General features: G+C 35.4%; 1 protein-coding gene across 2 annotated transcripts in view; it reads right to left on the bottom strand.

Moving 5' to 3' along the window:
• Zmym2 (zinc finger MYM-type containing 2) overlaps positions 1–15,182 on the bottom strand; it is a 74,287-nt gene that overhangs the window by 29,745 nt on the left and 29,360 nt on the right. For both annotated transcript variants that reach the window (XM_021203976.2, XM_029541859.1), the window contains exons 7-12: positions 14,068–14,139; positions 12,644–12,794; positions 11,925–12,040; positions 8,837–8,953; positions 6,451–6,601; positions 2,173–2,345 (exon numbers count right to left, since the gene is read on the bottom strand). In XM_021203976.2, coding sequence (XP_021059635.1) covers positions 2,173–2,345; positions 6,451–6,601; positions 8,837–8,953; positions 11,925–12,040; positions 12,644–12,794; positions 14,068–14,139 — 780 coding nt within the window. The remainder of the gene's footprint in view (positions 1–2,172; positions 2,346–6,450; positions 6,602–8,836; positions 8,954–11,924; positions 12,041–12,643; positions 12,795–14,067; positions 14,140–15,182) is intronic.

Genomic DNA, 15,182 nt, shown 5'->3' with positions numbered 1-15,182 from the left:
TCATATCATCTGCAAATAATGATATTTTGACTTCTTCCTTACAAATTTGTATCCCCTTGATCTCCTTTTGTTGTCGAATTGCTCTGGTGTGACTCTAAGGAAGTAAAAGATCTGTATAATAAGAACTTCAAATCCCTAAAGAAAGAAATTGAAGAAGATCTCAGAAGATGGAAAGATCTCCCATGCTCATGGGAAGAGCAGTGCTCTTAACCAACCCCTAAACACAGGCAGGGACTTTTTGTGTAAACACAGGCTGATATCCAACTGGCTACCCACATGTCTCTGACAGCTTGAATTACAGGTGTGTACCACCACACCCAGATAAAACACATTTTATTCTAAGATTTTTTTTTTTTAGGTTGTCTATCAACACATTTTTTTATTCCAACTAGAAAGAGACAATTTGTATAAAGTCTCTTTTTAAATACAGAAGCAATTGTATTGTAAAGATCAGGAAACACAAATTACTTTAAATGTCTTATGAAGTAAAAATCATACATAGAAGTTGGATGAGAATATTCCTAACACTTGATTGCTGGATTAAACAGTTTGAGGAGGTTAGGAGATGTATTCTTGCTTGAAGAAGTCAGTCAGGATGGGCAGGCTTTCAGAGGTAAAATTCTCCTTCACTTTCCAGTATGCTCTCTGCTTTGTACTTACAGTTCCTGATGGGAGTTCTTAGCATCTTTCTCCAGCCACCATCCCAACCTGGTACCTCTCTCTACTCTGACATTATGAACTCTAACTTTCTGGAATTGTTAAGCAAAAATAAATTTTTCTGTAAGTCATCTTAACCATGCTGTTTTATCAAGGTAATAGAAATACAGCTAATATAAAATACTAACAGAAAATTTAAAAGCAAACTGTTAAATATTTCAATGAAATGTATTTCTGTGGTACTTAGCATCAAACGCAGAGCCTTTTGCCTATAGTAAGCACTGAGCTATACAGCTAACTCTCATTATTAAATTTAAATACAAAAAATATATAAAATTATTTTAATTTGAGATAGTCTCTCAATACTATTATGTATATTGCACAAAGGCTTCTGGGTTTTAAATAAGAATTACTATATTGGTACAAAAGAAACAGCAACTTTGGACTGTCAATTTCAAACACAGAAATCATCAAAACAAATCATTACTTGGGTTTGTTTGGTTTTGTTTTGGGCCAATGAGAAACGTCTGTTAATTCCAGAGAAATTATGCTTTGAGAATTGATGAAATTCTTAGAAAGCATTTTCTAAAGCCTGCTGCTGATTGAGAAAGCACTTTCAGCTTCAAAAAGTTGTCAAGGCGCTTGAAATTGGAGTAGCTGGTTGTCAAGGCTATGACAGTAACCAGCTTCATCCTGAAGCATTAGTCAGAGTCTTCAAACTTAGTCCTATGGCATGATGTCTATTTTCACATGCTTTAAAATTATATCCAGACTTATCACAAACATGATATCCATGCATATCACAAACTTTACCACTGAGGTATCAGCGTAGGAATTAGTAACCTCTCCTTGGATAGAATCTGACCATACAAACTCCAAACTTATTATTTTCTCATCTTTAAAAAAAGTCAAGAATGACGTTGCACACTTTTAATCCCAGCAGTCAGAAAGTAGAGATGTGTGATATAAAGGTCAGTCAGTGTTACACAGTGAAACATTGTCTCAAAAAAAGTAGTTAATACAATGGCCCAAAGGGTATTATTTATTGATTTTTAAAAAGTCTTTCATAATATACAAAATACAGTTGTTCCATACCTCTATTCCACAAGGAGACATTTACATGTGAACCCACACATACCTATAAGCAAAGACTTAGAAAATACTACCTTAATATTTAAAGCAACTACTGCTATTGTTCAATATAGATAATGGAGTTATTAAAAATAAATTTAGAGAAATATCTGTTTTATGAAGCTAAACCACTGAAAATACATGAATAGCCTAATGGTTGGTAATGCCTAAATGAATTCTGAAGAAAAATAATAATTCCACTTCAAAATATAAAAAACAAGTAGGAAAGACAAAATCCTTCTTAATGAACAGCACAAACAGGACTAGGCATAGAGTACACAAATCGAAAGAAAGAACAACTAGATACTGTCACAGTAATAGATATCAAGCACTTTAGAAGTCAACCCAAAGTAGCTGCTCTGCTGAGAAGGTATTGCTACTTGCCTTGTAGTACCACTCCTGGAATTTCTTACAGCAGTCTTCACTGCAGAAGTCCCTGACAACTCCATCAAGTTCTTTAGTTGCTCCCTTCTTACACAGCTGAGAACAATAGTTGCAGGTAACACATCTCAATCCTAATCGTCTTGCAAAATCTTGTTTGTATAATAGCTTGCAGCCTGAAAAATTTTGTATTTTTTAAAAAGAACACATAAAAAGACATATTTTAAACTGAGACAAATCTTGTAAGACTAGTTAATTATTGGTTTCAGAACATATCGAATATATTCAAATATAAAGTCTTCTTCTCTTCTGACTGAAAACCTCCATGTTTTTGTGTACGTTCAGGTGCAAGTGGAGACCAAAGCTTGATGCCAGTTGCCTTCCTCAATTGCTCTCAACAGAGTCTCTCACTGAACCTAAAGCTTGCCAATATAGCTGGACTGGCTAGCCAGCAAACGCCCAGAGCTTCCTGTCTCTGCCTCCCTTCCCCAGTACTGGGATTACAGACTTCCATGTCCAATTTTCAGATGGATGATAGGGACCAAGCTCAGGTATTCATGTCTCATGTTTGAATAGCAAGCACTTTACTGACTGAACCTTTTCCCCAGGCCCTCTGAAATACTATTATAACAACACCAACCTGTGAAAATCAGAGCAGAACATTATTGTATTAGAAAACATATCATCTATCACACAGGTTCAAACAGTACTTTCAAGACATTAAAATCTGGTAATGCTTCAGAACTATTTTCTATTTGAATAAAATCACAAAGATACAAGTGAGTGCATTGGAAATGAATGCAGACTGCTGAAAAGTTCTAACTAAATTCAGATATATTCAAGTTTTCTAGAGTCTTCCTAACAGCCTATTTTCATATAGAAATTCGTCAAGAAAATAGGACTCTGACGTAACTAGAGAAAATACTTTGCTATCTACTACTTTAAAAAAAATACCTTACTTTTATCTTCTGCATAGATGTATTTTCACATATCTAGTTTCCCACCTATACTACCTCTGAAGTTAACTAATAAGTAGACTAACCTACTAATATCTAGGAAACCTGATCTATCCTTTAATAAAAATCTCAAATTATAATTCTACCATATACAATGTTTTCATGAACCCCAGTGTTTTAAATGTTCTGACCTATCTGTCCATTTCAGAGTGGCTCTGAACTTGCAATCCTCCTTCCTCAGAGGCCTGAGCATTAAGAATGTAGGCAACTGCCACCATACCTGACTGTATAGTTTAAAAAAAAATAAAATGTTTTGCAAATCATTATGTAATATCCTACAATTTGTTACTATGAACTATATTTTAGGTTTAAATTTACATTTATTTATTTGCATATATATGTAAATATGTATGTGTCATGTCATCATGCTTTAGCCTACACATGGCAGTCAAGACAACTTCTTTCTATTATATGAGTACTGGGAATTCAACTGAGGTCATTAGACCTAGCACTTTTCCCCACTGAACCATCACCAGCCTTTGAGCCATATTTAAAATATTTTTTAATATACATCTTTAGTTTTTTGTTGTTGGGTGATTTTTGGTTTTGGGGTTTTTTGTTTTGTTTTGTTTTGAGAATCTCTTTGTAGCTCTGGCTGTCCATCAAGCTACTCTGAAACTCACAGGTTATCTACCTGCCTTTGCCTTCAGAATGCTGGGATTAAAGGTGTATGTATGCCACCATACCTGGGCTTTTGTAATTCACTGAATTTGATTGATAGTAAATAGGTTACCCAAAAAACTAAAAATAGGTTGAGTAACAGAGGACTTCAAAACAAAACAAAAACCCATTCACTAGTAAAAAGTAAAAAGAAAAATTCATATCCTTAATACTTTATACCCATTTGAAACTAAGTCCTTCTCAATGAAAATTAGTTTCTAAGTATCAATTAACTATTTGAGATGTACTCTTCAATTTAATTAAGTCCATTTTAGATTTATAAAAGTATAATTTCTGTAAGAACAGATACCTATATTAATAATCAATATTAGACTGTTTTGGCACAAAAGTGTAGGTGATAGAGTTAATCAAGTCAGTATTAATCTTTTTTTTTGTTTTTTGTTTTTTGTTTTTGTTTTTTTTTTTCAAGACAGGGTTTCTCTGTATAGCCCTGGCTGTCCTGGACCAGGCTGGCCTTGAACTCAGAAATCCACCTGCCTCTGCCTCCCGAGTGCTGGGATTAAAGGCGTGCACCACCGTGCCCGGCTAGTATTAATCTTTTGTTGTTGATTTTTCAAGACAGGGTTTCTCTGCATAATAGCCCTGGCTGGCTGTCCTGCAACTTTCTTTGTAGACTAGGCTGGCCTCAAACTCAGAAATCTTACTGCCTCTGCCTTCTAAGTGCTGGGATTAAAGGTGTGCGCCACCATACCATAGACCTGGTCATCTTTACTCTAACTCTGCCCTTAGATATTAAGAGTAAAGCATGGTTCTTGGTGAGATGCACCAGTTCCAGCTGAGTAGGAATGTTCTGCTTTGTCAATTAATACCTTCTAACACGCATGCTGTACTGTTTGTGAGATGTATGGAGATACCATTGAACGAATATTTTTTTCTGCCATTGACTGTTGGCATTGAGGATTACCCAATTTCCCTTTTGACCTAAATTTGATATAGGAATTCACAGAAAAAGTAGAAGCAGGGGACAAACAGTCCTCGATGGAAACATCAGATAGGTGAAAACAACAAATAGGAAGCTTTATGTAATAGCATTTATTGCTAATGACTCCAGACTCATAGTTGAGAATGAGAGACATTGAAGGTTTCTGTGATTTCTAACTCCCCCCTAACAAAACAAAACTGTCTAGAGAGGAAGCCACTGAAGAGAGGCCTAAAAAACTGATAGGAAAGGGGTCCAGGGGTAGGGTTGGGTAAAGAGTAACATATCTTTAATCTTAGCACTTGGGTTAGGAAGAAGCAGGTGGAGTTCTGAGTTCAAGGCCAGCCTGGTTTACACAATACAACTACATAGAGAAACCTTGTCTGGGAAAAAAAAAAGGCAAAAAAGTGATAGGGATATAGCTCCTCACAGTTGATAGCTTCTAACGGAGGTGAGGAAGAGCTGTTTTCTTTAAGGGACTAGATAGATAGATAGATAGATAGACAGACAGACAGACAGACATATTAGTGTGTGTGTATATATGTATATATCTATATATCTATTGCTATCTGTATGTATGTATATAGTTATATATCTATATCGCTCTAGATATTTGAGAAGAAAAGAAAAAAAAGATACATCAAGCCGGGCAGTGGTGGCGCACGTCTTTAATCCCAGCACTTGGGAGGCAGAGGCAGGTGGATTTCTGAGTTCAAGACCAGCCTGGTTTACAAAGTGAGTTCCAGGACAGACAGGGCTACACAGAGAAACCCTGTCTAAAAAAAAAACAAAAAAACAAAAAACAAAAAACAAAAGATATATCAGAGACCCCAACAAAAGACAAGATAGAGGCAGATTAGAGCAAAAATATGACAATTGGAAACACTAGCAACAATGAGCACCTAAAACCCAATCCTGTTTCTATTTCTGGAGAAGTAAATTTAGAACTAGAGTTCATGTCTATAATCTGATTTCTGGTATAAAACCAATGCAAGTTTAAGTGAGAAGAAAGGACACTTGTGAATATATATAACAGAACCCATTATATCTCAAACACCACAAACCACAATGAATCTACTGTGCTTGTCACTGTGTGTAACTCCTCCCACCTCTACATCAATGACACTAAAATGCTTTAGGTCAGAGAAATTTCAGATTTGGGGGTTTCTTGTAGGGTATTTATTTTGAACAGTCACATGAACTTTAGTGACTTCCTTAACCTGAAAATTCAAAACCTGAAACTTCTGGAGTATCATGGGTTTCAGATTTTGAGATCAGTGATGATCAATCTAAATACTAAAAACTCCTACAGCTGCAAGCTGGTAGGGAACTGGAGTGAATGCAAAACATTCGTCCTGCTCCTGAAAATCAACTTTCAGGCCACAATGTACAATTTTTGTAATAACGTGGTATGACAGTACTTCCTTTCATTTTATCCCAAAATTTCTAGAGGTGAAACCATGAGGCCCAGAAGTCTAAAAATACATGTAAAACAACAAAAAAAGATTCAGTATAAAAGTAAGCTAAATTTTGTTAAGTCAATATTAAAATTGTGTACCTATTCTGGACATCTGTAATTATATACTCTTTAAATAATTTAGCAAAAAACATTTATTTATATATATATATATTAAAAGTTATGAACGATGCTGTATACACACTTGCCTTCACTACAGAAAGGTCTCTTAACGCCAGAGAAATTTACTGTTTCATGCAGAGTCTTCTCCTCTTGGCAGTATTCGCAATATGTAACTATGCAATGCAACTTCTTATAGTCATCTGAGCAAGTTTTGCTGCAGAACTGATGCACTTTGTTCTAAATGCACAATGGGAACCTTGGTAAGTATGAGAACCATCTCAAGACCAAGTTTAAGAAATAAACAAGCCACTTTTAAAGAAAGTTAAATCATTTATCTACTTAATGTTATGATTCTTGGAGATACATTTGCTAAAGGCCACAGACACCCAAGTTAACAAACTGAACATTATTAACTACGCTGAAAGTACTGAGTGACTAAGAGAATAATCACTAACATAAAGTTACAGCCTGGATACTGGAGAAACACAAAGAAAATAACAAAAAAATACAATGTAAGCTACAGAAATACAAGATACAACATTTTTAGGCAATCAAACACATTCCTGTGACACTTTAATAAAAAGATCTATTATGTCTCAAATTTTCAGTTTGGTGCTCTTATATGACACTGATGCAAAAGCATGAGACTGAATTAATTAGTTCTCTTAAATAAAAAGTTATTATTGTTTCTCCTGGCTTCAAGCCACAATTGTAAGGCCTACTTTTTAAACATGACCCAGGAGTTAAGAACTAAAACTCTAAGCAAAGCAACTTTTCTCCCAAAAATTATAGCAGATGTAGATTAAATCTAAATAACTAACGTCACACATGAAGATATCTAAAGACTAAAATAAGGAAAACAAAAGTCTAGAAAACAACTCAAGTAGAGCAATCATTAATGAAAAATTGCCCCATTATGAATATATAACTCAGAAAAGAAAGGATGGCTGGGAAGAAGCTCAAAAGTAAAGTATTGGCTAAGCACACTCAAGGTCCTGGATCCAATAAGCCACATGTGCATGCACATGCACAAACTAAGAGGAAAAAGAAAAAGTATCATGACTGCTAATTATGGAGCCCTAAGTCCACAGTCTCATAAGAGAAATGCTCACTCAATAGGGCAGTATCTCTTAATGGCATCTAACACTAAAGTTCTGTGTAAGTAAAAGCAACATAGTACTACAAAATGTAAACAGTGGGGAAATTCCCATTTTCATCTAAAAATTTATCAGACTTGAGCTTATTGTGGAATCTTTATTTCTATAAGATACTATTTTATATGTTTGCCTGTAGATTTTCCTCACTCCCTGGACATTCCTTTACTCTCATGTTGGGCATTCGATATTATTTCTGCTACTAGGTAGTTATTAGTCTAAAACTACTGATGAGATGTCATCAAGAGTCTCAAAAGCATGAATGGTTTAACTACTCTAGAGACAGCACCAAGAAAATAATAAAAGTAAAGAAATTTACAGGCTGGGCTGGAGAGATGGCTCAGTGGTTTAGAGCACTGACTGCTCTTCCAGAGGTCCTAAGTTAAATTCCCAGCAACCACATGGTGGCTCACAACCATCTGTAATGGGATCAGATGCCCTCTTCTGGTGTGTCTGAAGATAGCTACAGTGTACTCATATACATAAAAATAATTAATCTTTAAAAACAAAAGCAATTTACAGACTCTAAAATAATAAACCTCAGATTTCCAAATACTTTGAAAATCATGGAGTCTAATTCTAGGAACCAATTTTGACCTATGCATTACATTTTAAATAATATGTAAACAACCATAGAAAATAGTCTGATTTTAATTTCACATCTTATATAATTTTTTAAGTATATACTCTATGCTTCGACCACCTAACCCGCCCAAAAAAAAAAGGTTAAAGGATGACCAAAAGTAAACACTGTTCAACACAGCAATGGGTAGCCTGGACCATTCATCTATCCATCTCTGTACTCTTAAAGAAACAAAGTCACATGGAAACAGCAAAACAAGGAACATGACAAAGTAAATAAGTAAACTAGAAAAGGTTAAGTGCTAAGAAAAAAATGAACAAGATTCAGTCTCTACTCCCTTATTAAAATATATTTATTAAAATATAAGATATTAAATAACAGCATAGTATCAGCCTTATAAATTCTAATTCTACAAATATTGAGCAATAACATATCCATAGCCCATAGATGATAATAATGACAAGGAGAGGACAGAGTAGGAGTCTGCAGAGACTCTAGGTGTGTGAATTGACTTTTATATTTTATTGCCAACATACTAGTGTACATGTGACTTCAATAAATTGCTTCCTTGAAATCTATCCTATTGGTTTCATTTCCACAAATGAAACATACCAACAACACAAAATATGAAGCTTATTATTGTCCACTAAAAAAGAAGTTTCCAAATAGAATGCCACTTATTTTCTTAATTCTTGTCTTAGCGTTAGATAACACATATAAGGAAACAAGACTTGCCTCCCATTCCAAGATTTCTGGTTTTGAACAAAAGGAATTTTTACAGTAGTTGCATTTCAGCTGAATATCACTGGGTGCTACAAACTGGCCGTTTGGAGATGACTGCATGCTTAGAGCCTAAAATAAAGAACAAAATAGACTTAATCTGACAAGTACTCCAGAACTTCTAGCTGTAAGAACTATCCAATGTCTACTACATGCAGAACGCAAGTGCCTTTGCTAATTAGTTCTTTAGTACACAAAACAGCAATTCTTAATTTTGCCTTTAAAATACACTGTGCCAAAAAACTGAAATATAGTTCAGTGAAAGGATATCAATCCCAGTACTTTTAAAAAAAAAAAAAAAAAAGCAAGAACAAAAACAACCCACTGTTAGCTTTAGGACTGAAATATTTTCTAAGAGATTATCTAAATATGAAAAGGAAAAACTATAGCTCAATTATTTCAGCTGAAGAAAATGAGAATAAGGTTAGTTTCGCAAGTTCTAAACTGTAAATAAAATTAGGGAAGAGGAATGAGGAGAGATGGAGGAAGGGACAAGTTAGGAAGAAGATAGAAAAAAACACGATGATCTCTTCAAGGTTCAAATATTAAGTTACAAATACCTCACATCACTCCCATAACTCTCAAAGTTATTATCAAGAAAAACAGCATATATTGCTTTTTTAAAAGGTAATGAATTCTTCAGAGTTAGGTGGGAAATGAGTAAAAGCTGGGATTCATACCAGAAATAATTCACACAATAAGATAGGATATATAAGCATATGTGGACTTATAATGTTTTTTTGTTTTTCGTTTTGTTTCTGATTCTTCATTTATGATAGGGTCTCCATACAGTCTCTGATGTCCTGAAACTAGCTATGTAAAGCAGAGATCCTCCTGTCTCCCGAATGCTAGGATTAAAGGCAAACACCACCACAAAGAACTTTTCACCTTCTAATTCATTTTCTTTTCCTTTTTCTTTTCTATTCCTTTCTTTTTCATATCTTTACTTTTCTGTGTAGCCCTGGCCATCCTAGAACCTACTCTTTAGACCATGCTGGCCTCAAACTCAAGAGGTCCACTGTCTCTGCCTCCTGAGTACGGGGATTAAAAGTGTAAGCCACTACCATGCAAAGCTATTTTCTCTGATTCTCAACCTGAATTACACTGATATTTAGCTTTCTTTTGAAGTATATCACACATCACATAGATATGTGACACATAACCTTGTGCCTATAACAAGTAGCTAATAAAATTATTCAACAAACACTAGAGGGAGAAACAATCATTTTTAAATACCACACAGTACCATTCAATTAAAGTTTGTTTTAAAAAAAATTATCTATCAGGTGGCTAAAATGTTGCATATCTTTTGGGCCATCTGATGCAGCTTCATCTACTCAAGTCTAAAAGGACTTTGAATCACAAACTTACATATTGGACTTTTTAACTTCTAAAACCGTGAACTTATAGCAACTTTTGTTTAAATAGTAGTTTAAAGAGATAATACTACTATCTTTTTTTACATATTCATTTTTATGTGTGCTGGTGTTTTGACTACATGTACATGAAGGTGGCAGATCCTGGAAAAGGAATTACAGACAACTGTGAGCTGCCATGAGGGTGCCAGGAATTGAACACAGACCTTCTAAAAGAGAACACTGTGCTCTTAACTGCTCACCTCTCCAGCCCTATTATGTTGCTTTTACAAGGAAAATATCTAATATAGATCTAAAGTTCAAATTATACAGCTTGAGGGATAAAAAATATTGCCTATTTGTCAACTTTGTCTTATTTGTATATAGATGAGACTACATAAGATTGGGTACACACACACACACACACACACACACACACACACAAAATATTTATCCCTTACCTAGATGTGCTATTCAAAATTGTTCCTTAAAAATATTTAATGTAGCCAGGCACAGTGGCATACACCTTTAACCCCAGCACTCAGGAGGAAGAGGCAGGCTATCTCTGTGAGTACAAGCCCACCCTGGTCTACAAAGTGAGTCCAGGACGGCCAGGGCTCTGTTACTCAGAAAAACCCTACCTCAAAAAATCAGAAGGGGAAAAAGAAAGAAAAAAAAAAAAAAATCAATGTACATGTACAGTCTCATCAAACTAGAGGCAACAGAAGTTTCAAGTAAACAGTGACAGTAGTTAGACTGGTCATAGTGGCTCAAATCTGCAACCCCAGCACTTGCAAGTCTGAACAGGGATATGTACTTCCAGGTCTAGACCAGCCTAAGCTATACAGTTAAACATTTGGACAAAACAAAAACTTACTAAGTTTATCATCTACCTTCAATGAGGATATAACTCAATAAAGCAAGTCATTTATCTGAGTTTAAAGCCTCAATTTAAATAGTAGTAAATGTTGTAGTAACTACTGTAGCATATTTAAAAGCATACTTAATAGTTTCAGTTTAAATAATTAACATAGAGCACAGTACCTGGAATAAAGTAGAACTGTTGGATGAATTAACTCATGAAGCATGGCTTTATGTACTGGTTTGAACCTTTGGGCAATACCCTGAAATTTTCACATACAATAGGTAAACCTACTAGTACTACCTAACTACTGCTTGAGTTCCCTCTAAACTATTCCCTCAGAGCTAAGTTTCAACACTACCTATAACATTATCCTCTGGGATTCTCCATATTCCAACTCTGAAGAACTACGTCAGACAGTTCACAACAGATACCAAATAAATACTATCTCCCTAAAATGGATCCCATACTAAGTTAAGGTCTACTCTAAGTATAATACCCTTTTTACAAGGTTCATTTCTAATTTGGAAAACATATTTGCTTGGTACTTACAGGCTAAAGACAGTTTCATTCATTTATCACAGACCACAGCTATTCAAACTAACAAGAAAAGCACTGAATTAAACCATACTAAAATTCACTTTCCTCCAAGCTCTGTATCACAGTAACAATGTACAAAAGTACAGCCAGGCCTTCTGTGATTCAGGCTATAATCTCTACCCTCCCATCAGGCGCTCAAGAAATTAAAAGTTAACAGAAAAGATAAAGCATATTACACTGTTATCTGTGTGCATTTTATGGGGCTAGGGAAAAATAAGTAACAAACCTGAAATTTAGCCACACAACTGGAATTGCAAAAGTTATACAGTTTTCCATCAGGCATTGTGGCTTGGTATTGAGGTAAAGAGTTTCGCTTACAAAAATGGCAAATAATTCCCAAACCTATAAGAGAAAAGATACATACCTGATTTCTTTATAAAGTAAAAGGTTTTCTAAAAATGTTAACTTTTTTTTAAAATTGGACCTCTTATAAATTATCCTATTATTTGTAACTTAAGTTATTCAAGATTATTTCCATCTTTAAAAAACACTGCCAGGAGTTTGAGAGATGGCTCAGCAATAGAAACCACAGTTCAGTTTCCTGTACCCACGACAGCTAACAAATACCGATAACTCCATTTCAAGAAGCTCCTTCACCCTCTTCTGACCTGTGTGGGCACTACATACACACAGGTGCACAGACACGTGGGCAAAACGCCCAGACTCATAAAAATAAATATTTAATAGAAAAGTACTACCATAAAAAATTAAAAATACCTGTCAAATTACCTAAAACATACATGGATACATAAAAATATATTTTAGATATTTTTGGGTATAATCAGTTAACCTCACTAACTTTTAAAAATTAACAAGTATGGAAATCACCGAAATTAGGTATGGGAAAATAAAAACAGTTTAAACTATATAAAAATAAGATCAGATACCTTTGATGAACAAGTATGTCATTAAAGTCTTTAAACTATCCAAATATCAGAAACTTACTTTGCGATTTTGCATATTTTGTCTTGTGACTGTTCATGCAAGCAGTTGAACAATATGGCTCCATATATCCATTAGGACCTATGCACTGAGTCATATCAAAAAACCTGCACTGTGTTCGGCAACCAGTACAAGTTGTCAGTTTTCCATATTTCTAAAATTTGAACATAAAAAGATAATTTAAAAACACATAAATGTACACATACAATTCAACAAGATCCAATTTCATATCTTTCTTTTTTGGAAGCACAAAGAACAGCTCTCTATGGAGCCCAGACCAGCCGCAAAACTTAGGACCTCCCTTCCTTAGCCCCACAAGACCTGAGACTGCAGACACGTGCCATCGTACATGGCTCAAAGCATTTGCTATCTATTCAAAGTGACACATTACTCTCTTATATCTAGATGCAAACTAATTGTGCCATTAACTAGATTAGCTATTAAAAAACCAATCATCACCATCTAAACCTCCTTCAAAAAACAAGGATTTTCTACAATGTAATTGAAAATCTGGAAAGGGCTTAGTACCCTTCTTGTATGTGTTCAATGACTCTGGCACTATCCTCAAGACTGAATCTCAAAGAAACAAGAGCTAGGCAAACACGAGGGCTACTAAACAAATCTCCGCGATCTCCGGGCCTGGAGGTGGGTTGTGGGTTTTGAAGCCCAGAAATCTTACTAAGTTGAGGAACTAAATGAAGTTCTAAAGTATTCCAGCTTGGAAAACGAGCTAATGAAGGGAGCTGCACAAAAAGAACCCTGGCCACGGAACTGCAGGTATCTCAGAGGAGGCTCTGGCTGAGACTAGGATGCTCCTGCGTGAGGGACAGAGACATGAGGAAGCTGAGGCTTGACACTAGGTTACATAATGTGGCCCTGTCTCAAAAAGATACAGCAGCTACAACAATAAAAACACTCCAAAATGGAGCATGGGTAAAAGAAATACATATATACATACAGACAGCCTCACTGGCTAAGAAACAATAAAACATGAAGTCAAAGATAGCAGAAGTATATTATTCATCTGAGTAAACAATACCAAAAAAAAAGATTTAGGAACATAAGTATTTTTTGACATGTAAAATTTAGTGGAATTGAAGTCTATTTTTTAGAGATAACAAAAACACTCATCATCTGATATAATGTAAGAAAACAAATTTTAACATATTTATACAACTATTATGCTTAAAATACATTTTAATGCTTCAAACTGGATGTGATTTTTTTTCATATGCACTTAACAACATGGACTCACATAGTATAGGGATATAACTAATTCACACAAGTTGTCATCTGACCTTCACACTCCTACCACCACACCTATATATGTATAGGGGTGTGTGTGTGTGTGTGTGTGTGTGTGTGTGTGTGTGTGTGTGTGTAATTTTTTAAAATAAGTCTTAAATCTCACCAACATTTCTGCTCACCTCAGGCTGCATTAAGAAAGAGTCCTGCATGTGATCTCGAACTTCCTTCAGGAAGCTTGGATGGCTACCTACCTAAAACATTTTAAAAGACTTTTTAAGTACATAAAGAAAAGCAGTTAGACTGAAAAGCAAATGAATTATCTATGAAAGCTGCTTCAATGATTGACTAATTTATAATCTCCTAACTTTCAACAATGCATTTTTTGTTCTGTGCCTATTATTAATGATACAATGATACAATGATAAAACATTACCTTAACAACATAGGAAAGAAAACACAGTTTGATTGATTCCCTCTATACACTCTAGGTTTTAAAGAACCAACACCTACTCTTTAATAAGCACTCTAGTCCGTTCTCTCAACCCCCACCCCTCACTCTCTCAGACACGAGAGAGACACTCCACACCCCAGTGGCCTTGGCTGGACTGGAACTTGGTATACAGAATGAACTAGACCAAGTTCAGAGATCCTACCCTGCCTCTACCACCTAGTGTTGGGATTAAAGGTGTTACTGTTACAGCATATTATATAAAGTAAACCATAGGTCGAAAAGTACAACAGGCAACCAGTTGACAGGATGTGAACACAGGATTATTAACAAACAACCATAGATAGTAAGAGGAAGTCAGGAAGTGTATGGAGAGACAAACAGGAGGGAGAAGGGAGGGACACCAAGTTTGGTTTTGTTTTTGTTTTTTGATTTGTTTGTTTGTTTTTGTTTTTGTTTTTGTTTTTGAGACAGCCTGACAGGACTGCTTCTGGGCAAAGGCTGAAGAGGAAAGTCACTGGGTGCTTTCTCTGCTTCTCTGAGCTAGCAGGTTTTTATCTCAGTATCTGGCACCCCAGTTTTCATTGGTAAAAACAGCAAAGATTTTGTTAAAAACAGTGTACCATCACATCCAGCCTGCCCTTTTGATGTTTGTAATCACATGTAGAATGTGTGGAGGTCAGGGGACAGCCTTGGGAATCAGTTCTGATTTTTACCTCATTTAAGACAGGGTCTCCTGATTGTCAAGTGTATGCCAGAAATCTGGACCATGGGCTTCCAGGATCCTCAACACACACGAGAGAGAGAGAGAGAGAGAGAGAGAGAGAGAGAGAGAGAGAGAGAGAG

This window comes from Mus pahari, chromosome 8, assembly GCF_900095145.1.
Source record: "Mus pahari chromosome 8, PAHARI_EIJ_v1.1, whole genome shotgun sequence".
Classification (NCBI taxonomy): Eukaryota; Metazoa; Chordata; class Mammalia; order Rodentia; family Muridae; genus Mus; species Mus pahari.
The sequence above is the reverse complement of the archived record's forward strand: the minus strand, read 5'-3'. Positions and strand labels throughout refer to the sequence as shown.